We start from the raw sequence: 27,597 nt of genomic DNA, 5'->3' as shown, positions 1-27,597 counted from the left end.
TCGCCGTCATGTGTCCACAGGTGGCTTGGGACTTGTGAGTCCCAGGAGATGGTCCCCTGGTCACCAGGCATCTTGGTTCCCCAGCCCGCCTTCAGCCTCCCCCACTCCCCCTCCCATGACTCGCCCGCTGGCCCTGGCTTGGGCTTTAAGCCCCTGTGTAAATAGTGGGCGGGTCTCCAGGCCAGGCTGGGCCTGATCCAAGCTGGTCTGCCGAGGCATTGCCCGCCACCGCCACCCCCACCCCCACCCCCACCGCCCCAGCATCCATGAAGGCTTTGGCAAGACAGGAGGGTGTTGCTGCCTCCCAGCAGGGCTAGCCCCCACAACCTGGCCATCTCCACGGAGGCAGTGGCACCCCCTGCAGCCGCCCCAGCCCGCCCTGGGCGATGCTCACATTTTCCAGTGTTTAGATTTTATCCACTTTATTAATGAGGCAGGCAAAAGGCCCGCGCCTGGGGGCGGGGGGGGGGGGGAGGGTGGAGAGGGCTATTCCCGCCCTGCCAGGGGGAGGGAGTCATGGGGGACCAGGCCAGCTCCCCGGGAGCCCCCTTCCTGGTGGGGCAGCTGGGGTTCTGAGTGGCCGCTGCCCGTTGCCAGGAGCAGAGAGAGAGGTCACTGTCACCCCAGGCTCCCTGCGGGCACGAGATGGGATGGCTGAGCTGGGGAGATGGGGTGGTCGGAGAGGCCCCTGGAGGCCGGAGAGGGCAGCGGGAGGAGGCCAGGAGCTGAGGAGCCGCCCTAGGAGGGAGGGAGAGGGAGCGGCCTGCCTTCCTGCCTGCTTGCCGGAGAGCTCTGGTGCGCAGAGCTCTGGGGCGGCGCGTGCAGCCGGCAGCAGGCTATGGGGGCCTGGAGCCCCAAGCCGAGTGGGTAAGAAAAGGGGGGCAAGAGTGTCCCTGGTGGGGGAGGGGGGCTTGGAAGGATGGGGCCGTGGCTACCTCAGTCTCTCTGTCCCATGTTCTTGACTCTCAGCCCCGTCGGTCTGTCCCTGTCCGTCTTACCATCTGTCCATCCGCCCTTCCCACCTGGCCAGCAGGCAGTTCTGCCCTCTCAGCCCTCACCACCAGGGCATCCAGAGATGGGTGGTGCTGGGTCCGCCTTGAGGCCTTTGGGGCAGGGACGTGGAGCTGGCAGGAACGGCACCGTGGGGCATCCGGGCGGCTGTGGTCGGGGGTAGGGCCAGGGTGACCCAGTAACAGGTCTCTGAGGTTGCAGTGTGGGGGGACAGGGACTGTAGGGACAGAGACGTGGCCTTGGGGAAAAGGACAACGCGGTGGGGAGAGATGTGCGCCTGGCGGCAGAGGTGGGGCTGTGAGCATCAAACGTGGGACTGGACCAAAGGTGACCTGGTGATCGTCAGGAAAGGGCAGTGAGGGCAGGTGGGCCCTGGGGTCAGAAGTGGGTCAGTGGGCATCGGACAGAGCCAGAGGCCGGGAATTGGCCGTGGTGTAAAAACGGGAGGTGGGTGCCAGCGGTGGATCTGTGAGGCCCAGAGGTGGGGACACGGACCCGGAGGAAGGCTGGAGCTGGAGGAACCGGGGTGGACAGAGCAGGCGGGGAGCAAGAGACGGGCTGATGGGGCAGAGGAGGAGAAAGGGTCGGGAATGGGGCAGTCGTGGTCACCTGGAGTTGCCACGGGCAGCAGGTGGACGGGAAAATGCCAGTGGCCTCAAATGGGTCCCGACGATCTGAGGTGGAGCCAGCCACCCGCTAGGCTCAGCTTGACGATGGGATGGCCTGGGATGGCCGTTGCGCTCCTGGCCGGCCTCACCGTACCCTCCTCTCCTCTCCCCAGCCCCACCCCCGGCACCTGACATGAGTCTCTGCGGGCCCCTCAACCTGAGCCTGGCAGGCGAGGCGACCATGTGTGCGGAGCCCGGGGCCCCCAACGCGTCGGCCGGGCCGCCGGCCGGGCGGGCGGGCGCCTCGCCGGCGCTGCCCATCTTCTCCATGACGCTGGGCGCCGTGTCCAACGTGCTGGCGCTGGCGCTGCTGGCGCAGGCCGCGGGCCGCCTGCGGCGCCGCCGCTCGGCTGCCACCTTCCTGCTGTTCGTCGCCAGCCTTCTGGCCACCGACCTGGCGGGCCACGTCATCCCCGGAGCCCTGGTGCTGCGCCTGTACGCGGCGGGCCGCTCGCCGGCCGGCGGCGCCTGCCACTTCCTGGGCGGCTGCATGGTGTTCTTCGGCCTGTGCCCGCTGCTGCTGGGCTGCGGCATGGCCGTGGAGCGCTGCGTGGGCGTCACGCGGCCGCTACTGCACGCGGCGCGCGTCTCGGCGGCCCGCGCGCGCCTGGCGCTGGCCGCGCTGGCCGCCGTGGCTTTGGCGGTGGCGCTGCTGCCGCTGGCGCGAGTGGGCCGCTACGAGCTGCAGTACCCGGGCACGTGGTGCTTCATCGGCCTGGGCCCGGCGGGCGGCTGGCGCCAGGCGCTGCTCCCCGGCCTCTTCGCCGGCCTCGGTCTGGCCGCTCTGCTCGCCGCGCTCGTGTGCAACACGCTCAGCGGCCTGGCCTTGCTGCGCGCCCGCTGGCGCCGCCGCTCTCGACGGCGTCCTCCGGCGAGTGGCCCCGACAGCCGCCGTCGCTGGGGGGCGCGCGCGCCCCGCTCGGCCTCCGCCTCGTCCGCCTCGTCCGTAGCTTCGGCCGCCGGCGGCTCCCCGGGCCGCGGCTCAGCGCGCAGAGCCCGCGCTCACGATGTGGAGATGGTGGGCCAGCTCGTGGGCATCATGGCGGTGTCGTGCATCTGCTGGAGCCCGCTGCTGGTGAGGGGCGCACACGCCCCTCCGGCCGGGCTCCTTCCTGTCTCCCCCCCCCCCCCATCCTTCCCACCCTTTTCCATCCTAGGATCCCTGGGTTCTCTCTGCGTTTTCCAACCACGGTCCCACCCCCTCGAGGCTCCACCTGTCACGCAGCCCGCCCTTTCGTCCCTCCCTCTCATCTCCCACCCCTCCACCCAGTCCCCTTGTCTTTCTCCTGCCTGGGGTCTTTGCAGTTCACCCTACCCACTCGAGCCTCCTCCCCAGCCCCCTTCCGTCACCACGCTGCCCCGTTTCTCTCCCCCTTCGGTCCCCTGTCTTTCGGGATACCTGGGACTTCTCTCCTTTTTTTTTGCTCGAGCCGCCACTCGCTGAAGGCCTTTGCTTCCGCCACACCTTCTCCCTCCTTCCGGAGCTCCTTCCCACCAGGTCTCCCATTTACCCTCCCGGTGAGCCTCTGCTCCTCTTCACAGCCCCCTTACTTTCCAGCCACGCTTCATCCATCCCAGCCCCACCCTTGGCCAGCCCCCTTCTCTCACACCTGCCCCACTGCTCACACCCGCTTCTCCCGCAGGTGTTAGTGGTGCTGGCTGTCGGGGGCTGGGGCTCCGGCTCCCTGCAGCGGCCGCTGTTTTTGGCTGTGCGCCTCGCTTCGTGGAACCAGATCCTGGACCCCTGGGTGTACATCCTGCTGCGCCAGGCCGTGCTGCGCCAACTGCTTCGCCTCCTGCCCCCGAGGGCCGGCGCCAAGGGCAGCCCTGCAGGGCTGGGCCTAACCAAGAGCGCCTGGGAGGCCAGCTCGCTGCGCAGCTCCAGGCACAGTAGCCTCAGCCACCTCTAGGCGCGCCAACAGCCCCAGCGGCTGAGTCAGACCATCCCGGGCCGGGCCCAGGTGGGGCCGCAGCACTGAGCCCTCGGGGGAATAAAGCCATGTTGCGGACATGCGCAGGGCATGTGTCCGGTCGGGGCTGCAGCGCCCCTGTGACCGCGCGGGGGTGACAGAGGCGCCCCATGAACCTTCGGGGTGTGCAGTTCTGGGACCTGCCAGGCAGAGGCGCAGACACGCCAGACGCGGAGTTAGAGCTGCCGGAGCATGCGCAGAAAGCCACGGCCGCAGCCCGAGGGCCCGGGCTCCCGTCTGGAGCAGAGCGGCTGGCCGACCCAGAGCCGCCAGGGGCGCTTTTTGTCCTGCCACCGCCCAGACTGACCCCAGCAACAATTCTCTCATTGTGACCCTGAGCTCCCCCAACACATCCTCAAGGCCCTACCCCCAATCCACGCCCCATCAGGGCCTCCAAACTCCAAAATCCCTAAACACAGCTCCGAGCCATGTCTGTCCCATCCCAGCCAACGCACGATCCCCACTATAATAGCCCAGAGTCCCCACCTTCCCTTAACCCTCATCAAGCGAGCCCCATGCAAACTCAGGGCATCTCCCCGTCACTCTTTATGCCCCTGGCCACCCATCGGATCTGCCCCCCACAACTCTGGCCGCTTCCAAGCACACCCCTCTCCCCTACCCCCGCCCCATGCCAACATTACTGCACACATTAGGAGCCAGAGGATGCGTGGGTGGGGCAAACCCCAAAGGCCTTTTTAAAAACTACTAAGAGCTTGGTCAGGGCAGGGGCAGGGGCAGGGGAGAGGGCTAGCAGCCCCCGGCCACGAAGTCGAAGTCCTGGAAGGCTGCCTGCTCAGTGGCCGTGAGGGGCCGCGCGTCGCGGGGCGGGCTCAGCGTGGGGGCCTCCCCTGTGAATTCCTCATCGAAGTTGCTGACATCCGTGCGGCCTGACAGCGTGGGCACGAAGGGAGGTGGCAAGCGCCGGGCCAGCAGAGTGTCCCAGCCCAGTGTCTGCAGGGGCGGAGGAGAGACAGAAGTCAGCAGGAGAGGCTGGGGAGCAGGCTGCCCGAGCGACCAGCCCCTGTGCCCTGACCAGCCCTGCATCTGGGGGATTGACATAAGGAGTCATAAGATAGAGGGATAAAATGTGATCCTTACTGGCAGCCCAATAAGGATCACAGTGTGAGCATGGGGAGCCCAGGGGTGGGGGAGAGGAAGCCTGGGTTCACGCAGATGTGCGTGTAGGAGGGTCAGTGGGAGTGAGGTGGGGGACGGAGGTGACAATGTTGGAGGTGAAGTGACTAGGTCTTGGTAGGGGAGAAATGACTAGGCCCTGGGGGACAGGGTGACCAGGTTGACCAGGTCTCTGGTGGGGGGAGGGTTGGCCAGGCACTTGGGGGGACCTTACCCGAAAGAAGGGCTGCTTTTTCACATCCTCTGCGTCCCTCTCGCTGGACCCCAACCTCCGCTCTGGATTCCTCCGCAGCAGCTGGGGGGAGGAGAGGTGTCAGTCCTCCCCGTCCCGGCCCCAGAGCCCCTCCCGAGGCCCAAGTCGGGGGCTCCTCACCCTGCGCATGATGCCAATGGCTTCGGCCGACAGGAAGCGTGGGTAGCGAACCTCATCATTGACTATGCTGTCAAATACCTCCTCCTCGTCGTCCCCTGGGAACGGGGACTGGGGACAGGAAGAGCCAGGGTGAATTAGGCCCCTCCTCTGGCCACTCCCCTCCCAGCCCCACCTGAGCCATCTACTCCCAGCTACTTCTGGGGGCTGACTGATGAGGGAAGGTAAGTACCCCATTTTAGAGATGCAAAAATTGAGGCTAGGGAGGCAAAGCCAGCTGCCCCCATCACACAGTACATGGAGGCACACTATGATTCCCCACCGGCCCTCCCCTGCTCCCCCCTCCCCCTCTCCCCTCTCCCCCGCTCCTCCCTTTTCCCCATTCCCCCCTCCTCCCCCCCCCTCCCCCAGGCTTAAGCAGTTCCCAGTGTGATCCCAGGGTCAGGCAGGGTGGGAGCAGCCTGGGGCCTCACCTCTCCAACCAGCATCTCGTAGAGCAGCACACCCAGCCCCCACCAGTCCACAGCCCTCGTGTAAGATGTGTCTGTCAGCACCTCAGGTGCCAGGAACTCCGGGGTCCCACAAAATGTGCTGGTCCGGTCCCCATAGCCCATCCCTGGGGGCAGTAGGGCCACGTGAGGTTTCGGGTGGGGGGTCCCAGCTACGGGTGGGGGTCCCAGCAGTAGCCCAGCCCAGCCCAGCATGGGGTGGCCTAGCCAGTCAGCCCCGCCCCAGCGTTAGGGTTGGGGGCGGCCCAGGTGGGGTTGGGGACTCCATTCCCTCCCCACTCTGTCTAATCCCCAAAGGCCAGCCCTTCACATCCCAGCCCCGCCCCTCACCCTCCTTGCAGAGGCCAAAGTCTGCGATCTTGACATAGCCCTCGGTGTCCAGGAGCAAATTGTCCAACTTCAGGTCCCTGTGATGGGTTGGGGGGATGTAAAGAGGGATGAGTGGGGGGGGCCCTGCCTGAAGCCTGAGGGCCCCCCGCGGGCAGAGCGTGTGTACAGGAGCACACGCACACACGGGCACACACCTGTAGACGATCTTGTGTTCGTGCAGGAACTGCAGCCCCAGCACCACACAGGCCGAATAAAAGCTGCAGAGAGAAGCTCGTGTGACGGGGCCAGGCCTCCCGGCAAGGAAGGCAGGCCACAGAAACCCGGCTCTCACGTCCCCCAAAGCCCCCCAGCTCCCCAGAACTCCAGGAGGTTGGGGGAAGAAGGCAGGGGCCAAAGGGTGGAGGGTAGGAAGAGGGCCGCCACAGCCTCTCCGGGGGCGGGGCGCGGGGCGGGGGCGGGGGGCTCACACAGCGCGGGGCTCAGAGAACACGTCACTGTGGATGTGCAGCATCAGATCCCCGCCGGCTGAGTACTCCATCACGAAGCACACGTGCTCTGGCGTCTGGAAACAGCCGAACAGGTTCACCAGGAAGGGATGTGCTGCTCTGGTCACCGCCGCCAAGATCCGCTTCTCGCACATCAGGCTGGGCAGGGTTGCAGGCAGGGGTCAGAGACCACAGCAGCCCCCCACCCCCAAGCCCCACACTCCCCGGAGTCCTCAGCCGTCACCTATTTGCTGGGGGCCTCGAATGGCTGTGCAACCTGAGGCAAGTTGCTTAATATTTCTGAACCTCAGCGGCCAAACAAGCACCCAGAATCCATCTATCATCCTAGTAACAGCGCCCCCCTGCCCCGCCAGACATCCCTTTAGGGAACAGCCCGGGTGGGCTAATTGGAGCACCCCATTTTCCTGGCCAGGAATTGGTTTGGGAATGGTCGAGCCAAGCTAGTGGGGCTCAACCTCAGGATTTCTGCTGGAATTATTAAGGAAGAAGGGCTAAAACTGGTAGATGAACCTTAAATTGCTGTGGTAGGGGGCTCTCTCTGCCCCCAGTGAAATGACTGCAAGCAAAGCCCACAAAGAGGAAAGAGGACAGCGAGACGTCATCTGAGCAACTGGATACAGCCATGCCTGAAGGCAACGCACCCCTACACTTTTCTGATCCAGAGCAATAAATTCCTCTTTTGCTTAAGGCTGTCTGAGTTGGGTTCCTGATTAACAAAAAAAAAAAATGTCAGGAAGATTAGGGACAATCAGGGTCTCTCTCGGGCATTTTTACAGGGGGGGGCAGATACTGTGTAGAATGCTCTAGATGCATCCCCTCACTTAATCTACCTGACAACCCTGCAAGAAAGGCATCATTACCCCCCTTTTATACATGGGGAGGCTGGGGATCAGAAGAGCAAAGTGACTTCTCCCAGGCCTCTAAGCAAATTGGTGGCAGAGGTGGGATTTGGACCCAGGGCCCTAACCCCAAAGCAGGGGCAGTGTAATGGTGCCATTAAGAGTGCAGCCTTCAAGGGTGCTTGGGTGACTCAGTCAGTTAAGCATCTGACTCTTGATTTCTGCTCAGGTCATGATCTCATGGTCGTGAGATCGAGCCTCGCATTGGGCCTTCACACTGAGTGTGGAGCCTGCTGGGAATTCCCCTCTTTCTCTCCCAATGTCTCTCAAAATAAAGAAACAAACATTTAAAAAAAAAAAAAGGAGTGCAGGCTTAAGAGTCCGAGTCCCTAGGTTTGAATCCCTGACCTGCTGCTTACTGGCTTTGTGACCTTGGGAAGCTTGCTCGACCTCTCTGTGTTATCGGCAGAAGGGGAACAGTAATATTTACCGCATAGGACTGTCATGAGTTACTGGACATAAAGCGCACGGTGGGCACTTTCTAAGAGCTGTTAACATCTTAAGTGCTGGCTTAGTAATAAGTGGCTGTTATAAATCACTGTCACAGCAGCTCCAAAGAGGGGACTGCTCTGTCTCCCACTCCCCAGAAGAAGAGACCAAGGTTCTCAGAGGGCCCCAGCTGGTTCCCCACCTCTCCACCTCATCTCGGGCCACAATGTCGCCTTTCTTCAAAGCCTTGATGGCGAACAGCTCCCCGCTGGGCCGGAACTCAGAGAGCAGCACCTGGAACCACAGTGGACAGCGAGGACCTTCGTGGCCAGCCTGGGAACCCCCAGTTCCCTCAACTCCTTGCCCCCTGCCTCACCTTCCCAAAGTGACCCCGGCCCAGCACCGCCAGGAATTTGAAATCCTCGAGGGTCAGGGGTGACTTCCTCAGAGGGCTGCGGAGAGAAGACAGTGGTGGGGACAAGGATGGCAGGCAGGGGTGGCAGGTGGGGAGTGGGGGAGGGGCGTCACCTGCACAGGGCGGGGCCTGGGGTCTCCTGGGTCTCCGAAGGCAGCTCGGGAGTAGTGGTAGCTTCCTGGATCGGGGAGCTCTGCAGCAGAGACAGGGGGTCAGAGGCACCCCATAATATAACTGCACTCTAGTCACCTCTCTGACGTAGCCTCTCCTCCCGCTCGCCCCCATGCTCACTCCCCTCCTGCCACACTGTCCTGTGCACACACCAGCTCAAGTCCTTTGCCCAGACTATTCCCTCCACCCAGGGTGGGGAGTCCTCTCTTCCCCACCAGCATCTGCACAGCTCCTCCCTTGCCTCCGGGCATTTATCGGGATGTCACCTTCGCAGATGGTCAGCTGGTCAGCATATCAGACAACTCACAGAACCCCCCTCCCCAAGACACACATACTCCCCGTCCCCTTTCGCTGCTTTTTTTCATGCTGTAAATACATTTCATCATTTTGCCTACTTATTGCCTTGATGGGTAGGTGCCCTGGGAGCCACTTAATTCTTTACCCCACGTGTGCATGGAACTTTGGAAAGAGTCAAGATCAATATTGCAAACGGGAATATGTTACTACTGGTTCATCATCCTCCACTGCAGACACGGCTGTAAAAATCCAATCAGACGGATAGGTGTGTGGTGGGAAACACCGGCCTCTCGTGCCCCAGCCCCCCTCCCCGGAACCAGCCACCATGAAGGATTTCCTGAGTGCCTTTCTAGATAGATTTTCTACAAGCAAATGTTGATGGTAGAGGCTCCATTTTCCTGGCTCCCACGACTGACAATATCCTAATCCGGACGTTCCTACCGGACAACCTGTCTTAGAAGCTATTCTACGCCACTGCGCATATGTCACAGCCACGTACTATTCCAACCTGTCATTTATTTAGCACTGGCTCCTACGAACGGACTCTGACGTTTTCACTTCTGCCCACACAAAGCTGCCGCAGTGAACTTCCGGGATGCGCACATGTGTGCACGTCCAGGATTGGAACTCCTGGGTCGAGACGATGTCCCATTTTTAGCTCAGCCGGCTATGCCCTCCCGAGGTGCAACAATTTGCGAGCCTCCCACTGACTGCCTGTTCCCCCGCCTCCTGCCCAGCATTTGGTGGTATGAAACTTTTGGATTTTGTTTTGCCAAACTCATCTCATGGTGCCTGTCATTATATTATTATTATAAATATAACCCAGAAGCATATGTTATTCTTCTTTTTTTTAGGCGACGTGTAAAATGCACTCAAGGGAGCCAGCTCTTACACACACGTGTCCACCTGGGTGCGTGGCACCCAGACCGGGGGTGGGTAAATCATGTTTTGCACCATCTGTGAGCTAAGAATAGCTTTGACGTTTTTAAAGGGGGGGGGGGGTGCGGAATCAAAAGGAGAGTGACATTTTATGATCTGTGGAAGTGATATGACATTCAAGCTTCAGTGTCCGTCAGCGAGGTTGTGCCAGGATCCGGCCACGCCGTTGGTGTATGGATGTATCATGTGTGGCTGCTTTCTGCAATGGCCCTTTATGGAAAAACTGTGCTGATCTCTGCCCGAGATTAAGACCCACAACATCGCCATGACCCTGATGGGCTCCCTTGTATCTCCCTCCTATCAATAACCGCCTCCCCCCCCACAACCAGAGAAAACCTCTATCTTGACTTCTGTCCTTGACTTGAGTCTTAAACGTGCTTGGTTTACAGGCCAGTGCACAGAGCAGAGCAAGGCGAAACAACTTGCTGTGGGTCACACAGCTGATAAATAGCAGAGCAGGGACAAGGACCCAGGTGGCCTGGCTCCTGAGCTCATGTTTTTATTCAGGAATAGAGAGTGGGACCCTGCTTCTAGAAGAGGTGTGTGACCCAGGGAAGTTCCCGGTGGTCTCTGGACCTTGAGCTGGGAAAGAGGCCCGGAGGAGGAATCTTTGAAGCTGCCTGAGCCAGGCCCAGGGGGAAATGAGTGGGATACTCACCAGGCTCGATGGGCTGGAAGGAGGGCCCAGAGGACTCTTCTGGGGCAAACTATCCAAGTCAGCCCCAAGGTTCAGCTTCTCCACAGATATATCGCTGTAGAACACGGGAGGAGGGTTTGTCTGGGACCCAGCACCCTGCCAAGCAACCAGGGACAGCCTAGACCCCAGGGACCTCCCTCCTTACCCTGTGGACCGGGCCTCAGGTCCCGGAGAGGCTCCAGGGCTGAAGGTACCCGTGGCCGTGGCATTGGGAATGAGCCTTCGAAGCAGCCGCACCCAGGTGGCAACATCGATGTTCATCTGCCTAGCGCGCTGAAATGTTTTCCCTGGAGGGATGGGGGCAGGCGTCACCCTTCATGATACTCCCGGGACCCCTGGCCTCTCCTCTGCCTTGCTCACCCCCTCCTCACCTTGTTGCTTGGAGAAAATTTTCTTCTGCCTTCGGAGCCGGGGTATCCTCTCAATGACAGGGTTGCGGAAGGTAACCTGGGGAGAGGCGCCAGTGGGTGAGAACCTGCCCCCACCTCTAGGCAGAGGGGGAAGCCCTTAGGAGAGGAGGTGTGCACACCCATATGTTTTGGGGGTTCTGATCACTGCGGCCCCATATCCAAACACAGAGTATTAAGAAGTTATAAGGTACTAAGGGGCTAAAAAAACAATCCATGGCCTGGCAGGGCTACCTCCTGAAACCCCATCTTGGAAAGGCAAGAAGCAGGCAACCAAACCCTCCTCCAGGGGTGCAGAGGGGGGGTCTGACCCAACAAGACGCACACTCAGCTCCAGCAAGGTCCTACATCCTCGAGTGTCCTGATTCCCCAAGTGTGGTCCCGGACCAGCAGCATCACCTGGGGAATCTGCCGGAAATGCAGATTCTTGGGCCCCCCACCTGGACCCACTGAATCAGAAATACGGGGGAGGGGCCCAGAAGTCCATGTGTCAACAAGCTCTCCAGGGGATGCCGGTGCCACCCATGTGGGGGAGCCGCCGGTCTGGCGCCATTCTCCCAATTCTGGTTGCATCTTCTAGTAAGGTGCTAAAAGTCACAGAACCGTGTGACCTTATGCGTGTCCGATATGGTCACCACTAGCCATGAAGGGCTATTTAAATTCAGGAAAAATGTAAAGGAACATTAAAACTTGAGTTCCCTGGTCCGGCTAGCCACGCTTCACGTGGCTGGCGGCTGCTGTGTTGGACGGGGCTTGGATACAGCATTTCCATCTACCACACAATGCGACTATTGTAGGCTCATAGACCACAGAACTGTAGAAAGTTCTATCGGCTGGTGCTTTTGGGGAGGCAGAGAAACAAAACAGAACGCTATAAGTAGACCTCGAGGGCGAGCAGGACTGCTTCAGAATTCGCACCCCTGCTACCCACCCAGCCACCCGCTGGGTTTTGGCCGGTCTCCCTAACGGAAGAACAATTTCACTGCCCTGCCGCTCGAGTCAGCCCTGGTCCCTGCTCTTTTCCACCAGTGGTCCTCGATTATGAGATCACGGCAGAATTCCCACACCGAGGCACGGATTCCCACACACACAGGGCACATGTATATGTGTCAGGGGCAAATTTAAAGCACTTTTGAGGAAGCTTTTGGCTGATGAGAGGGCCAGGGGCTTTCCTACTCAGTGCCTCTGTTTTCTCCCCGCTCAGATGTGACTAAGGAGGATCGCTTCTGAACTGGGTTGAAGTGGGTCTTTGTGAGGATTAACAAGTTAAAGCCGGCAAAGCACTTAGGACAGGGTGTGGCTCACACCTCAAGGGGTCAGCTAGGAATGTCATTTATTAGACCTCGGGCCCTCACCCAGGGGACACTGGCAGTGTCTGGAGACATCTTTGATTGTCACAACTGGGGGTGGGGGTGGGTGCTGGCTTCCTGTGGGTGCAAACCAGGGGTGCTGCTCAACACCCGACCGCACAAACCGAGAAGGATCCGGCCCACTGGGGCGCACTTGGCCACAGCACCAAGGGTGGGGTACCCCGACTGAGACCCTAACCCTAACAGCACTGCAGAAGGGATTTCTCTCTAGTCTGCTGTGGCTCTGATAGCAATCTCCTTGACACATCACCAGGTTTTTCTTTTCTTTTCGGGCTTGGCAAAATTTTGCAATTTTTTTTTTTTTGGTCAATCTTTTCCCCTCAGAACAAAACCAACCCCAGCTTACGTTGTGTCACTGATGTCACTAATTACATACATTTTTCTATCAAGGTTCAGAGATTAATCCCAAACCTCTCTTCCCTTCTGGACAATGGGAGTATGTGGGAAAGTAGTTTCTCGTGCTCAGGGGTCGGGCTGTACCTCGGCCACCAGGCAGCCCTGGGGTTCCATGTCCAGCTGCACTTCATGCCTCTCGTTGTCCAAGAAATCCTCCAACTTCAGGAATTTGAGGGCACACAGGCCCCGTTGGTCCCGCCAGAACACAGCCAACTCCAGTTCCCGGGCCTCAATTGAGGGAGAGGAATTGAGCCATCACTTGGGGTGCCTGAGGTCCAGAACCCTCCTCCTCCAGGCCCTGCCATCCCCCCCACCTAGCTCACCCTTTCCAGCTCCAGGGTGAAGCTCTGGTCCCAGGCGTTGGGGCCACACGGCTTCCAGGAGGTCTGCCCCACCACTGTGTTATCCAGCTTGAGCACAGTGCTAACCTCGCCTGGAATGAGGGGTGGGGGAGGGTGTCAGAAAATGTTTGGGGTGTGTGTAGGGGGGATCATATCTCCTATCCTAGTAAAGAAATCTCTCCTCCCCCCATCATGTTCACCGTGCTATCGTGACAAAGCTTTATGGTTCTGCCTTTCACGTTAAGGCGTTTAATATACTTCCAGTTGATGTCTGTGTATGGTGTGAGGTAGGGACCCAAATTCGCTTTTACTCTATATGCAACTTCCAGCAATGTACTCCTGAGAATTCACCCTAAAAAAATGCATGCAGTTTACATTGGGAAATGCACATATGTAACGCTTACATTGGCCCCAGACTAGAAATATCTATTAAGAGGAGAATTAACATATAAACTATAGTATAGTCTTATTAGCTGATATTCAACTCTTACTATTTTTTACTTTAAAAAGCCCCAGCAGTTTGTTACAGCTCAGTCTAAGACAACAGGCTATTAAACAGGAGTTAAAATGAATGAATAAACTATAGCTTCATGCTATGATATGGCTAAATCTCCCAAACAATGTTAAGTGGAAGAAGCCATTACCATGGAATACGTTCTGTATGATTCTGTGTATGTAAAGTTCAAACACCAGGCAAGGTTAAACTATGTTGTTTTGAGATGTGTACATAGGTGCTAAAACTACAAAGAAAAGCAGGGAAATGATAACCACACGTCAGGAGAGTAGCTACCTCTGGACAGAGGAAGGGGCTAGAATGGGAGGGGAGAGGGAAGGGGGGTTTCCAGAAAGTTCTATTGCTTGACTTGACCTGGGTGGTGGTATCATGGGTGTTTGCTCCATTATTCTTCTTCTTTTGTACCTACTTTCTTGGATGCCTTTTTTTTTTTTTAACTGGGGTAAAATTCACGTAACATAAAATTTATCGCTGTAATCACTTTGAAGCGTTCCGTTCACACTGTTGTGCGACTACCACCACCATCCATCTCCAGAACGTTTTTCATCTCCCTCTACTGAAACTCTGTCCCCGTGAAACAACAATTCTCTGCTCTCCCCTCCCGCCCAGCCACTGGCAACCACCCTTCTTTCATTTCCGTGACCTGGACTAGTCTCGACACCTCAGAGAAGTGGAATCGTACAGAACGTGTCTTTTTGTGACGGGCTTGTTTCACTTAGCTTAATGCCCTCAGGTTCGCCGATGCTGTAGCCCGTGTCAGTATTGAGGCTACCACCCCGCGGCACATACACAGCGCATTCTGCTTATCCGTTCATCCGTCAGCGGACACCTGTGTCGCTTCTACAACTTGGCCGTCGGGAATAATGCCGCTGTGGACATGAGCGTCCACAGATCAACTCTTTGGGGTGTGTACTCAGAAGAGGGGTTGCTGGTCATACGGTAATGCCATGTTTAATTTTTTGAGGACCTGCCATCCTGCTTTCCACGGAGCCTGCAGCACTTTATAGTCCCAACGGTAGTGCGCGAGGGTTCCGGTTTCTCCACATCCTCCCCAGCACTTGTATTTTTTTTTTTTTTTCTTAAAACAATATCCACCCTAATGAAGGTAACGTACTAGTTCTAGGGGCGCCTGGGTGGCTTAGTCGGTTGAGAGTCTGACTTTGGCTCAGGTCATGATCTCACAGCTCATGGGGTCGAGCCCCACATCGGGCTCTGTGCTGACAGCTCAGAGCCTGGAGCCTGCTTCGGATTCTGTGTCTCCCTCTCTCTCTGCCCCTCCCCTGCTCATGCTCTGTCTCTTTCTCAAAATAAATAAATAAAGTGTTACAAGCGTGTGACATCCCAGGATCCCCGCCCCATCTCATCCCTCCAAGGCTCAGTGCCCACTCACTGGTGTTCTCGGCTTCCACTTTGAGGCTGCCCCGGCCACTGAGGCTTCCGCTTCGGCTGTAAAGGCCCCGGGCTGGGCGGCTCAGGAAGGTGGTGCGGCTGTCGGGGGTGCCAGGCACCCCCACCGAGGGTGAGGAGCTCCAGGGGACGGTCTCTGGAAGGTCCCTGCAGCCTACCACACGCACCTCCAGGGTCCCTGAGGGAGGGTAGGCTCAGGAGGCGCCCATATCTGGCACAGGCCAAAGGCGAAGTGGGCATATCCAGAAGTGGCCAGCACACAGGTGGAAGTCGGTGAGGGACAACCGGGGCGGGGGGTGGGGCAGGGGGTCTGATGCAGGGATGCCCACAAGTGAGAAATATGGGAGAAGGGGCAGGGCTGAGGCTGGAGTAGGCCAGGCTGGGGAGGGGCTCTGGATGCTGGGGGTTATCGACAGAAGACGGGTTTAGGGCACGGGCCGATGAGGCAATGGGAGCCAGACTGGACTAGGGCGTCGAGGGTAGGACTCAGGGAGCTGACCAGAGGTCCCAGAAGGGGTCAGGGGTCTAGGGTAGGGCTGATCTAAGGGGGAAGTAACCGCTGAGGGGTCTAGGGAGGGAGGAGCTAGCTGGCCTTGCAGGGTGGGGGCAGACTCAGGGCTGAGGGTTCTGAGAATGAGGGGTTGCGGGACTTGGGCTGGGGGGCTATGGGCTGGAGGGAAAAACAGGGCCGGGTAAGAAGGGGTAGTGATGGGGACATGGTGGGCATGGGGGCAAGAGTCCAGAATCAGAGGACAAGCTGGGCCCGGAAGTCGACTGCATAGAGCTGTGGGGCCTAGGGAAGTGGGGACCCGGGCTACAGAGCTGGGATGCATGGAGGATGAAGTAGGATGGGGTACAGGCGTGGGGAAAGCGGAGATCTAGGTTGAGGTTCTCAGGGCTTGGGGAGAAGTCGAGGATACAGAGCCGCGGTGGCGGGGTCTGGGTGGGGGAGGTCTGGACCCACCTGTGAGTGGCGCGGGCTTGCACAGGGTGTTGTAGTGCGTGGGAGGGAAGGGCCCCGCCAGGCGGGCACTGAAGGCTGCCGACGAGGCCACAGCAAGCTCCTCGCGCAGCAGACGCCCCTTCGGATGGTCCGCGGGCAACTCCCCGAGTCGCCGCTCCAGAGCCTCCCGCAGCAGCCCCAGCTTCTGGTTGGACTCGGTCAGCTTCTCCTGGGCCTGTAATGGGAGGGACAGAGTGGGACTAGGGGTGGGGCCTGGCATGCGCCTCCCCAAGCCTGGTTAAGTCTTACCTGGCCCTAGCCTTCAAACCACCTGGGTCCTACCCCTGGGCTCCGGGAAAACGAGGCCCCACCCCCGGCTGAGGCCCCACCCCTGGCCAAGGTCCCGCCCCTCGCTGAAGCCTCACCGCAGGAGGCCCTACGGGGTCAATTCCCGCCCCTTCGCTGGGGCCCCGCCCCCCAAAGTCCCGCCCCTCACCTCGCAGACCGCCTTGCGGTCCGGGGCCTTGGCGGCGCTGAGCAGGCGCAGCACGTTCTTGGCACCCTCGGCCACCGCGTGCTCCACTCGGAAGTGGTGCCTCAGCTCCTCAATGCGCAGCTCCACGGACCCCAGGTCTGCACTCCCTGTGGGCGTGGGACGCCGGGTGGTGAGGCCAGCTTAGGACCCAGGTCCGACCACCCCAGCCCCGGATGCGCAGGTATCCGCAGGAACGGGCACTGGCCACAGACGCACCACCGCCAAGATGCGTCAGGTTTTTCCCAAGCAAGGGGTGACGGTGCCACAGTCGCGCTGTCACCTGCAGGCAGTCAGACTTCCACCCAAATGCAATCACTCTTTCATCCAAACATGGTCACCCACAGGCACCATCCCAGGGACAGAGTTAGGCTGTCATACAGGAACAGTCATGTACACAGGGACACGATCAACAAAGGCTTAAAGGACAGACGTGTTGGCAGGGTCCCCTTGCATCCCAGGGACGGTCACAGGGACACTGTGGCCATTTAGATAGCCAGAAGAAAAAAAAAAAAAAGATAACCAGAAGGAGATAATCACACAGGCCCAGGGACACTTAAAAAAAAAAAAAAAAGTAACTTTTACTAACTGCCTTCCAAGGTCGGCAGTTTGCCCACACCTATCAAAATTGCAAATGTAATGGCCCTTTGATCCAGCAAACCCAGTTCAGGAACTTTATCCCATAGAAACACCTCTGCACTTGACATACGTACATCGCTACTCACCGAAGCCTTCTTTCTAAGAGCAAAAGATCGGAAATAACCCCGTTTCTTCCAGTAGGAGTCTGGGTAAATGAATGTGACCATCCACGTGGTGAAATACAATGCAGTTGGGAGAGCAAGGGCACTGTCACACAGACATCGCCACACTGTCACTCACAGGGGAACAGTGGCATTATTGCTTTGTCACCAGCGTAGGCACACAGTCACCCACAGGCAGAGAACACACTCTCACAAAGATTCAGCCACACCACCACACAGGGATATTGTCACAGGGCAGAGAGACATGATCACAAGACACAAACATCCTCACGGGACACATTTACACTGTGGCAAAACCCCTGGGGCCCCCTAACTCCAGCCCAGGGAGAACCATAATCACACTGCCACATGGGTAAGGCACAGGGACGGCAAAGAAATGCCATCACACTGTCACACAGGCAGGACAGCATCACCAATACCCACAGGCACAAATGTTGCAGGGAAACAGACTGGGTATCACACCCAGTATGAAGTCGTAGGGACACAGCCATGGCCCAATAAAGGACGGTCACAGTTACCCAATGGCACAGGGACAGGCACAATAAGGACACACTGTCACCAGAGGCATAAGACCACACTCTCCATGGGTGTAGGTTCCAAGGACAGTCCCACTATCTTGTATATTGACCCAGACTCAGACCCTGGCACTCAGAGAGAGTCATGCTATCACTCACAGGCACTCACTCAGACACCAACCACACAGACATAGCAGTCACAGGCACACTGTCTGACAAACACAGCCGCACTCTTGCCCCCAGGCCTGCTGTCACACATGTCCAGAGAGTCGCCAGGGCTTTTACACTTACAGGGACAAGATCGTACCATTACCCAAGGCTACAATACCACCCACAGGCACAGGGACATGACCATACCATCATTCACTGTCACCGAGAGCCCATGTAGGTATTCCCAGTACAGATGAGCAATCACACTAACACCTCCCCTACCTCAAAGACACACACACGACACCCACACTCTGTCATCTGAGTTATCTATTCCCATTGCTATGGACTGGATGTTTCTGTTCCCCTGAAATTCATATATTGAAACCCTACCCCGGGTGCCTGGGCGGCTCAGTTGATTGAGCAACCAACTCTTGGTTTTGACTCAGGTCGTCATCTTACAGTTTCATGGGTTCAAGCCTCACATCAGGCTCTGTGCTGGCGGTGCAGAGCCTGCTTGGGATTCTCTTTCTCCCTCTCTCTCTGTTCCTTCCCCACTCAAGCTGCCTCTGTCTTTCATAAAAATGAAAGGAAGGAAGGAAGGAAGAAAAAGGGAAAGGGAGAGAGAGGAGAAAGAAAGAAAGAAAGAAAGAAAGAAAGAAAGAAAGAAAGAAAGAAAGAAAAGAAAGAAAAGGAAAGGAAAAGAAAAGAAGAGAAAAGAAAAGAAAAGAAAAGAAAAGAAAAGAAAGAAAAGGAAAGGAAAAGAAAAGAAACAAACAAACCTAACCCATAATGTGATGGTATTATGTGTTAGGAGGTGGGGCCTTTGGCAAGTGATTAGGTCATGAGGACGGAGCCCTCGTGAATGGGAGCAGTGGGCTCTTAAGAGAGGCCCTCAGAGAGCTCCTCCACCCCTCCACCATGGGAGGACACACACAGCAGGAAGGCAGCGGTCTGTGAACCCAGAAGAGGGCTCTCACGAGACACCTTGATCCTGGACTTCTGGGCCTCCGGGACTGTGAGCAACAGATCTCTGTTGTTTGTGAGGCACCTAGTCTACGGCATTCTGTTCCAGCGGCCCGAACACACTAATCCCCACTAACAGCTAACACTGTTACATGGGGGACACACAAACTGTCATGGCTACCGGGACACACACACGGACCCTGGTCCCCACAATGTCACATTAATACTGACACACATCTGTGGCACAGACCCAGCTACCACCCTGCACACATCAAGACCCTGCCACAAATTCAGGTTGGCAGTCAGCTCAAGTCACCCCCGGGAATCCACACACAGACCCATTCGTGGACACAGACACACGCTGTGGACACCCCCAGTGCTACACAGCGGGGGCCAACGTGACGAGGCGGCCACCTAGTCCGGGGGTCCGCCATTTCTTTTCACGAAGGGCCAGAGAGTCCGTCTTTTCAGCTCTGCGGAGCACACAGCCTCTGTTGCCACCGCTCAGCTCTGCTCCTGCGGAGCGAAAGCAGCCTCACGAGATAGTAAACGAATGCACATGGCTGTGTGTCAGTAAAACTTTATTTACAAAAATAAGACGGCAGTGGCAGATTTAGTCCTCGGGCTGTAGTCTGCTAATAGCTGGTCTAGGGCAGACCCTACATAGGACACAATGGGAAACCGGCCCAGAGACGGTCAGGAATGGGTTCCGGTCATACCGTGAGTAACCACAGCCACCTCCCTGCCTCAGAAAGGGTCCCCTGACGGGGCCGGGAGCTGAGCTCTTGCAAGGTGGGACGCGGGCTAGTGTGCCTCGGGGCGAGGGGCTCACCTTGGGCATCATCGGGGGCTGCCTGGCTCTCCAGCTGGCCCGCCCGGCGAAGCTGCATTCGGATGATGTCGATCTTGGTCTTGCTGTCCTGCAGCATCTGCTGGGCCGTCAGCAGCAGCTTCCGGTCCTGGAGGTGGGGACGGGCTGTAAGGGGAAGGCTGGGCAAGCGGGGGTCTGCCCACAGGCCCTCCATGCACCCCGTGCGGGCCGTGGTGACTGTGTCACAGAGGCGATGTGTAGACAGCACGCGCATCCACGCACTCCCAGGAGGAGAGGGGAGATGTGGCCCGTGGCGTCTGAATCCTGGCTCTGCCCCCCTAACACACGTAACTGCTGGCAAGCCACTCAGCCTCCCGGGCCCGTTTCCTCCCCTGCAGGGAGGGGAGTAGCGACCACCACGGGGCTGAGGACTGAGGGAGCCCATCTGTGTGCGGGGCTCAGGGCCGCACCGTATTAGAGTCAGCTGTCACCACAGCAGACACGTGGGTGAGTGTTCCCTGAGGCGGGCATAGCCCTGACTACAGCCACATGGGTGAGTCCAAGGGTCGCTGGGTGGATGTGTTTGACAGGCTGCAGTAAGGGGACTCCAGGGACACCAGGACTGGGTGTGACACCTCCAATCTGTGTGACACCTCCAGTCTCTGGGTGTGAATGTAATGGTCTGTGGGTCTGTGTGTCCAAGGCACCCTGTTGGCCTGTGCGTGTGTCCTAGGGGATTAAGTGATGGCGTAGGTCTCTACGTCTAGAGGTGGCCGTGGTGGGCCTCCTCCACGGGTCTCCAAGTGTCATTATGGCTGCGTCTCTAGATGTTATGGCAGTGCCGACGTGTGCCCAAGTGTTGACATGACCCTGTGTGTCTCCAGGTGTTAGTATTGACCTGACCATGTGTGTACGTTTCAGAGATGCCACCAGCAGTGACACCACCAGATGTGGACATCCCTCGAGTCTCTGGCGTGACTGAGCGTGGGGCATGGCCTCTGCCGTGTGTCTGACATCTCAGACGGTCATCCTGTTTCTCAGATGCCCCCTACAAGCTGCTCACACCGCAGTCCAGCCTCCAAGTCCCCCATCAGTCCCTCTGTCCCCAACCCAGAGGGTCCCAGCCTCCCACGGGGCAGATAGACGTAGGTGGCACGGCGGTTCCCACCCCCCAGCCTGGGATCTGCTCACCGGTGTGCACGCACGTGGGGGTTGTGCACACGCACGTGGGGTGTGCGCATGCATGCTGCCCCTACCTTGGTGCTGCCGTTGCTGTATGTCTGGATCATGTTTTCTGCCCCCTGCTTCACCTTCAGCTCGATGGCCAGCTGCTTCTCCAGGCCGGCCACACGGCTCAGGTTGGTGGCCGAGCAGGCCTGGCTACCTGCACCAGGAGACTGAGGGGCATCTAAGAGGTGTTGGGGGGGGGAGGGGGGAGGACAAAGTCACAACGGCCCTCACCTCCATCTGCCTAAGAGGCTTTGCCCAGCTGAGAGGATCCACCTTTTGCCCAGCCTGGGTTCTGCCCCCAAGGCCAGGGGAAAGAGGAAAAGGGGGCCAGGGCCCAGAAGGTCCCTCCACTCCGGCCTGCCCAGAGAAACCCCCTCGGCACTGGGACGAGACCGGTGTGAACAAGTGTGGGCAAACGTCCACGTGTACATATGTCCTTGGTGTTGGTGTAACTATGTACAGAAGCCCCCCACTCCTCACGCAGCTGTGTGAGAGTCTGTGGGCTCAGGTGTGGTTATGTCTGTGCCCACAGGGTGTTGGCATGACTGAGTATGCATCTCCTCACGTGCTCCCGTACCTAGGCGAAACGCCAGGCATGAGGTCTGGGTGCTGGGGTGACCCAATGCACGCGTTTCTAACTGTTGGCCCAATGGTGCGTTCAGATCTCCAGCCGGTGTGCCTGCACTGGCTCTCTCTGCCTGTGGGTACAGTCAGACCCGTGTGTCCCTAGATGCCGGCATGGCTCTGTGTGAGTCCCGGAGGGTGGTGTAACTTGGGAGTGGGGGTGAGGGAATTTCGGTGCAGATGCTACCGTAGGAGACGCCGGGTGTTAGATGAGCTATCTCCGAGCACTGCCATAACAACGTCGGTCCCCAGCTGCTGACAGGCCGAGGCAGGGTACGGGTGTCAGGGGAGTCTGCGGGCCTGGTCTGACTGTGCGTGTATGTCTCCAGCTGTGGACGGGACAATGTACATCTGTAAGGGTTGGACGGCTGTGTGTGTCAATCTCTGGGGGTTGGTGTAACCATGGGCAAGAGGCTCTAGATACTGTCTGTGTGTGGCTGTGACTGTGTGTGTGCTTCTTTGGGCAGAGGTATGGAAGTTTCTGGGTGTTCGCATGATAATGCCTGGGTCCTTGGGTGTCATCTGGGTGCTGGTGTTGACTGTGTGTGAGGGTCTCTGGCTACTGATGTGATGTGGAAGAAGTCTTTGGCTGCAAGAGAAAAAGTTCTGTAATGCCTTGCACGACAATGTGAATCTACTGTATGCTTAAAAATGGTAACTTTTAGGGGCATCTGGGTGGCTCAATCGGTGAAGCGTCTGACTCTAGATTTCAGCTCAGGTCATGCTCTCATGGCTCATGGGTTCGAGCCCCGTGTTGGGATCTGCACTGACCGTGCTGAGCCTGCTTGGGATCCTCTCCCTGCCTCTCTCTCAGCCCCTCCCCACTCGCAGGCTCTGTTTCTCTCTCAAAACAAATAAATAACGCTTTTTTAAAAACCGATAAATTTTATGTTGTGTGTTTTCTGACCACAAATAAATTTTTATTTTATTTTATTTTATTTATGTTTATTTTTGAGAGAGAGAGAGAGTGCGAGCAGGGGAAGGACAGAAAGACAGAGGGAGACACAGGATCCAAGCGGCTCCAGGCTCCCAGCTGTCCGCACAGAGCCCCATGCAACCGCGGGGCTCCGACTCACGAACTGTGAGATCGTGACCTGAGCCCAAGTCAGAAGCCTAACTGACTGAGCCACCCAGGAGCCCCGAGAATTGTTTAAAGAAACAAAAACTAAAGAAAATTTTTAAAGCATCTCTGGGTGTTGTCCGGATGTTGGTACAACTGTGTGAGTCTTCAGATATTCACGTGACCCCGTGTGGGTCGGGTGGCGGTGCGCCTGCGCAGGACCCTGCCCTGGGGGCCGGTTTGGGTGTTGGTTGGGATCGGAGGCCAAGGCCGGAGGCTGTCACGCGCCGGTGCGTCTCCCCGGGGCTCCGTGCACACCGGGCCAGCCTGGCTCTGGGAGACCCGGGGCGGGCCCCTGGCAGCAGAGCCCCCCACCCCCACCCCACCCCCCGCAGGCCCGCCCCCTCCGGAGAAGCCCCCAGCTCACCTCGGGCGGCGGCCGCAGGGTCGGGCAGCACCACGTGGGCGTGCAGCTCCTGCAGCTGCTGGTGCAGCAGGTCCAGGCGGCGCGAGGAGCCGCGCAGCAGCAGCTCCACGGGGCCCAGGCTGCGGCCCAGGTCGGTGGTGGCCCGCCGCAGGTTCTCGGCGCCCTCCTTCAGCTTCAGCTCCTTGCGGATCTCTTTCCGCAGCCGCTCCCGCTCCAGCTCCAGCTGCTGCTGCACCCCCGGGGCCGCCAGGTCCGCACCTGCCAGGCCCAGCTGCTCCAGCAGGGACCAGCTGCGCGGCTCGCTCTGCAGGAGACGGAGCGTGGTCAGTGGGAGGAGGGGGGACCCCACCCCACGGTGCACGCCGCACGTGGCCAGCTGGGCCTGGGACTTCCGAGACCCGGCCTGCTCCGCATACTCTGAGCCCCCAAACTGGGAGGTGAGACAAGGCCCTGTCCCGGCTTCCCGATTCCCCCAAACTGTGAGGTCCCAAGGGCAGGGCCTTCTTCCTTCTCTGTCCCCTCGGACTAGGGGGCCCCATAAGTAAGTACAGTCTTATCTCCTTTCATCTATTCCTTATGCACCGGGTTTCGGGAGCACAGGCCCCATTACCCCACCAGTGCATTCCCCCCCCAACTTGAAGGTCCCCAGGTTCAGGCCTTACCTCCCACTGCCCCCCCACAAAACAAGGTCCGGAGGGCAGACCCCTTCTCCCTTCTGCTGCCCCCCTAAACTAGGAGGTTCCAAGGGTAGACCCCAACTCCCCTCTGCTGTCCCTAAAACTAGGTCCCCAGGGCAGGCCCCATCTTCCCTCTGCGGCTCCTCAAACAAGTATCAAGGGCAGGCCTCTGCTGCTGCTCCCCCGCCCCCCAAAACAATGGCCTTGAGATCTGGAGAGCAGGCCCCTTTTCCTCTCTGGGATGCCCTCAAACTGGGAAGTGCCAAGGGCAGGCCTCCTCTTCCCTCCTTCCAAATGACATCCTGGGGACAAACCCCATCTTTCCCCTGCTGTGTCCTCAAACTGGGAGGTCCTGGGACAAGCCCTGTCTCCCTTCCTCTTGTCCTCTACACCTGGACCCCAAAGAGCAGCGCCCCGGCTCCTTCCTCCTCTATCCTGGCCTGGGAGCCTCAAAAAGCCCCACATATTTTCATCTTCAAAACAGAAAACTCCCAGGCTAGGGACCCGTCTCCTCCTCTTGGTCCAAAATCAAGAGGTCCCAAGGGCAGGGCCTCCGGCCGGTGTCACTGGGATCCTCTTTGCCCCCCACCCCAACCCCAGCCCCCACCTCCAGCTCCTGGTCCAAAGGGGGACTGGCCTGCGCCATCCTGGGTCCGGGCTGAGGGCCCCGCCCTCTTCCTGAACCTCAGCCCTGCTAGGGCCTCCTGACCGCCACTTCCTCTTTCCTGCCAGCTCCCAGCATCCCCTGCGTGGGGCCAGCTCCGGGGCTCTGGGGCATGTAGAGGACCTTTTCCTCATCACCTCCCCTAGGACTAAGCCTGCTTCTCAGGAGACAACCAGGGAGGGCCCTCGCTCTTTGTCCTAGGACTTGAAAGGTGTACATGCACCTCACATGCCCATTAGTGTAGACATGGAGACTAAGCTCCCTTGGGTGTATACAGGCTCCAGGGGCCGACTGGGGTGTATACACCCTCTCATGTACCTACAGGAGTGTACTCGGAACACAGGCAGGCAAGTGTGTGCACACCCCTGTGCCTACCCCACAGACGCTGATGTGCACATGCCCGATATACGAGTGCTTCTATGGGCCAGCCCCCTTCCTGCAGATGCAGGCTGTCCCGACTTCCGGCTTCCTCTCAATTTGGTCGCCAATTGCTGTGACCACAGCTAGGGCCCAGCCATGCCACCTCCCTGAAACCCACATCATGAGAAGCCAGTGCTGGAGCTCTGGGGTGATGGTACCCACAAACCGGCAGCCCACTGAAGGCCAAGTATGACTTAATAATAAGAGCAGTTATTACAAGCTCCACCTAGGTCAACTAATGTGAGTCCACGAGTGGGGTGCTATTATCACCCCATTTCAAGACAAGGAAACTGAGGCCTGGAGTGGTGACATAACTTGTCCCCAAGGTCCCACAGCCAGCAGGAGTAAGGGCTGGGATTTAAAACGGGAGTGCCCAGAATCTGATCACCAGCTAAGTGGCAGGCCTCGCAATACGTGAGAACCCCCACCAGGAGAACCCATTTCACAGATGAGCAAAGTCTTCCTTGGCTCCCAGCCAACTTGGAGGGCAGCTGCCCCCAGGGAGGGTTTATGCATGCCAAGAGTATCACTCTCGCCAGCCTACCCATCCCTCACATTAATCCTGAGGAAACTGAGGCTCAGAGAGATGACAGCAGCAGATGGGGGGGCGGGGGGTTATCCCCACACACATCTCCAGGGGCGTTGGGCGACATCCAGAAACATTCTGGGTTGTCCCAGCTGGGGGTGGGGAGGGTGTGCTCCTGGCATCTACTGGGTTGAGACCAGGGAGCCTGCTCCATATCCTTCCCTGCACAGGGCAGCCCCCACCTCAAAGAATGATTCAGCGCCAAACGTCAATAGTGCTGAGACTGAGAAACCCTGCGTTAAAGGACACAGACTCACACCCTGGGCTGCTGACCATGTTCCCCAGTAAGGCTTTCCCAGCAGCCCCACCTGCAGAGCACAGGCTCATCTACACCTCTCCCTTTGGACAATGAATGCACTTTTAGGCCCATTGTTTCTGGTGGCAAAACCACAGCTCAGAGAGGCAAAGGCAGTGGATCCAGGACATACAGTGAGAAAGTGACAGCGCTGGAATTTAAACCCCAGTTCACCTAATACTACCGGCTGGCTACCAGTCCCCGCCCACCACCCAGCCCCATCCCATCCCTAGCAGGCCGAGCAGGGTACTGCGAAGATCCAGGCCAGCTCAAATGGGGAAAGCCCAGGCACAGAGGAACAGAAGCTGAGGCCTGAGAGTACGCAGAGCAGGGAGGGAAGGAGGGAGGGAGGTCCAGCCTCCTGGGTTCTCTTCCCTTGGGTGACTCACTCCTACCCAGAGGGCAGAGGTCACCTGTGGGCCAGCAAGGCAAACCCATGAATCAGAAGCCTGGCCCAGCCTTGGAGAAGCCCTGCTCCCCCACCTCCTACCAAGGCACAGGACACCCAGGTCCAGAGGGTCCACTTCCCAGAATCCTCCCTCCCTGCCCCGCCTTCCCAGAGCAGCCAGGGACCTAGACCCTCACATCCGGAGATTTCAATGCTTTGGGCGTTTCCGGAATCTGGACAGGACATCCGTTTGCCGGACACAGGACAGACAGGCATACGTCGGGACAGACAGACAGTGACAGGGTGGCAGGCCCAAGCAGGCACAAGAAAGGGGTGACCAGGAGGGGGTAAGAAACTGGGCAAGAGATGGCAGGGGGGACCACAGCACAGGCCCAGCCTCATTCCAGGACTCACAGCCTCCTCTCAGGTCGTGTTTGCTACATGCCAAGTGCATGCATGCGCCAGGGGGTTCCTACACAGCCCTCCCAGGGCTGCGGGTAGAGGCAGAAACCCCGGCCCACCCCGGCCCCAAGGTCTGACCTTATGTGATCGGCAACACCAGATACGCCCAGCTCCGCGGCAAGGCTGACAGGCCATCAGCAGGACTGGGGTGGGGGACAGGGGATCATGGGGGAGACACAGAGGGGATGGGGGCAGGTGCAGAAGGAGACGAAAACCCAGTTACACAGCAACCACAGGACAAAAGAGGGATTTTGAGGCACTAACGAGGGTGCCAGAGGCACAGGATGTGCCTCAGATTCTGAACCAAAGTCAGAAGTCACCCTGGCCTCGCTTGTCACAGATGTGGAAGGTGAGTCCAAGGCTGTGATATTCACAAGGTGGCACATGGAGAACCTGGCTGGGTGGCAGGTTGGTGCCAATCTGTGTGTGTTTGCATGTGCGGGAAGGGTGACCCAGCCCTGCCACCCATGCCCAGGTTGGGTTCTAGGTGCAAGAGAATCCCCAGCTGGGGATGAGGTTCCACCAGGCAGCCTTGAGGGTGGCCATGTGGATCCCCCATTCCTCAATCTAATGAGGTGACTCGGGCACTTCCGCCAACAGGTGCCAATCTGGGTGGCGTCGGGACCATCATAAAGCTCCGTCTGGAGGCGGGGGGCCGCCAGAGCTTTGTTGTGCTGGGGGAGGGGCACCGACCGAAAGGCCTCCTCCCCTCCGGGCCACTGCGCCAGGCACCTGCCCCAGGTGGAGCCGCACCTGCCGGGAACTGAATGCTGGGGGGGTGGGGGGGTGGGGAGTGCCTAGTTGAGTGACGGGGGCGACAGGCACCGGGACGCACAGCCAGCCACAGACGTTCGAACGAGAGCCTCCGCCGCGCCCCTTCTAATGCTCAGGGAGGGGAGGAGCTTAGGGGTGCGGCGGGGGCCTTCCGGACCTCCCCGTTCCCCTCGGTGCGTACCTTCACCTGCCGAAAGGGGGACCGTGCTGGTTCCACGGTGTCGTCCCAGGGAGGGGGCGCCGGGCCCTCGGGAGGCCCCCACCTTGGCCTCCCGGGCCCCGGGGAGCCCCGGCAACGCGCGGGCGGGGGGTCCCCGGCGCTGGCCGGCCGCCCGGCGGCTGCGGACGCAGGTGCGCCTACCTGCACGGCGTCGCTGGCCATGTCCTCGCGCCGCCCGCCAGGGGTCCCCGCGCGGAGGGAGGGGCAACAGGAGGAGCGCGCGTGCGCCCCGCGCGGGGCGGGGAAGGGGCGGGCGCGGCGCGAGCCCCCGCCAGCGCGCGGCCCGCTCCGGCCTGCTCCGCTCGGGCCCCGCCT

At 59.0% G+C, this 27,597-nt stretch overlaps 2 protein-coding genes across 5 annotated transcripts; one reads left to right on the top strand and one right to left on the bottom strand.

Moving 5' to 3' along the window:
- The first annotated feature begins 476 nt into the window (after positions 1 to 476).
- Positions 477 to 15,830, top strand: PTGER1 (prostaglandin E receptor 1). 2 transcript variants are annotated; one of them, XR_007148553.1, is made up of 5 exons: positions 477 to 867; positions 1,793 to 3,324; positions 9,595 to 9,607; positions 12,464 to 12,468; positions 15,819 to 15,830. XR_007148553.1 is itself a non-coding variant. In XM_047842300.1 (3 exons), exons 1-3 carry the CDS (start codon positions 651 to 653, stop codon positions 3,587 to 3,589), a joined length of 1,446 nt encoding a protein of 481 aa, XP_047698256.1. In that variant the 5' UTR covers positions 477 to 650; the 3' UTR covers positions 3,590 to 4,187. The 2 variants fall into 2 exon arrangements, 1 of the variants encoding a protein (XP_047698256.1); XM_047842300.1 differs by lacking the exons at positions 9,595 to 9,607; positions 12,464 to 12,468; positions 15,819 to 15,830 and having other exon boundaries at positions 1,793 to 2,754; positions 3,323 to 4,187.
- On the bottom strand, positions 4,314 to 27,597 carry PKN1 (protein kinase N1). Of its 3 annotated transcripts, none has more exons than XM_047842167.1 (22): positions 27,424 to 27,597; positions 22,797 to 23,100; positions 20,712 to 20,863; positions 19,477 to 19,603; positions 16,220 to 16,365; positions 15,745 to 15,958; positions 14,764 to 14,958; positions 12,842 to 12,951; positions 12,603 to 12,746; positions 10,717 to 10,792; positions 10,491 to 10,632; positions 10,307 to 10,400; positions 8,355 to 8,434; positions 8,203 to 8,278; positions 8,029 to 8,120; positions 6,460 to 6,636; positions 6,187 to 6,249; positions 5,993 to 6,069; positions 5,627 to 5,769; positions 5,157 to 5,264; positions 4,998 to 5,078; positions 4,314 to 4,600 (listed from the first exon to the last, which is right to left on the bottom strand). In XM_047842167.1, exons 1-22 carry the CDS (start codon positions 27,442 to 27,444, stop codon positions 4,397 to 4,399), a joined length of 2,826 nt encoding a protein of 941 aa, XP_047698123.1. In that variant the 5' UTR covers positions 27,445 to 27,597; the 3' UTR covers positions 4,314 to 4,396. The 3 variants fall into 3 exon arrangements, with proteins under 3 accessions (XP_047698123.1, XP_047698134.1, XP_047698113.1); XM_047842178.1 differs by lacking the exon at positions 27,424 to 27,597 and adding an exon at positions 27,244 to 27,376; XM_047842157.1 differs by lacking the exon at positions 27,424 to 27,597 and adding an exon at positions 24,081 to 24,206.

This window comes from Prionailurus viverrinus, chromosome A2, assembly GCF_022837055.1.
Source record: "Prionailurus viverrinus isolate Anna chromosome A2, UM_Priviv_1.0, whole genome shotgun sequence".
Classification (NCBI taxonomy): domain Eukaryota; kingdom Metazoa; phylum Chordata; class Mammalia; order Carnivora; family Felidae; genus Prionailurus; species Prionailurus viverrinus.
This window is presented reverse-complemented; position numbering and strand designations above follow the sequence as displayed.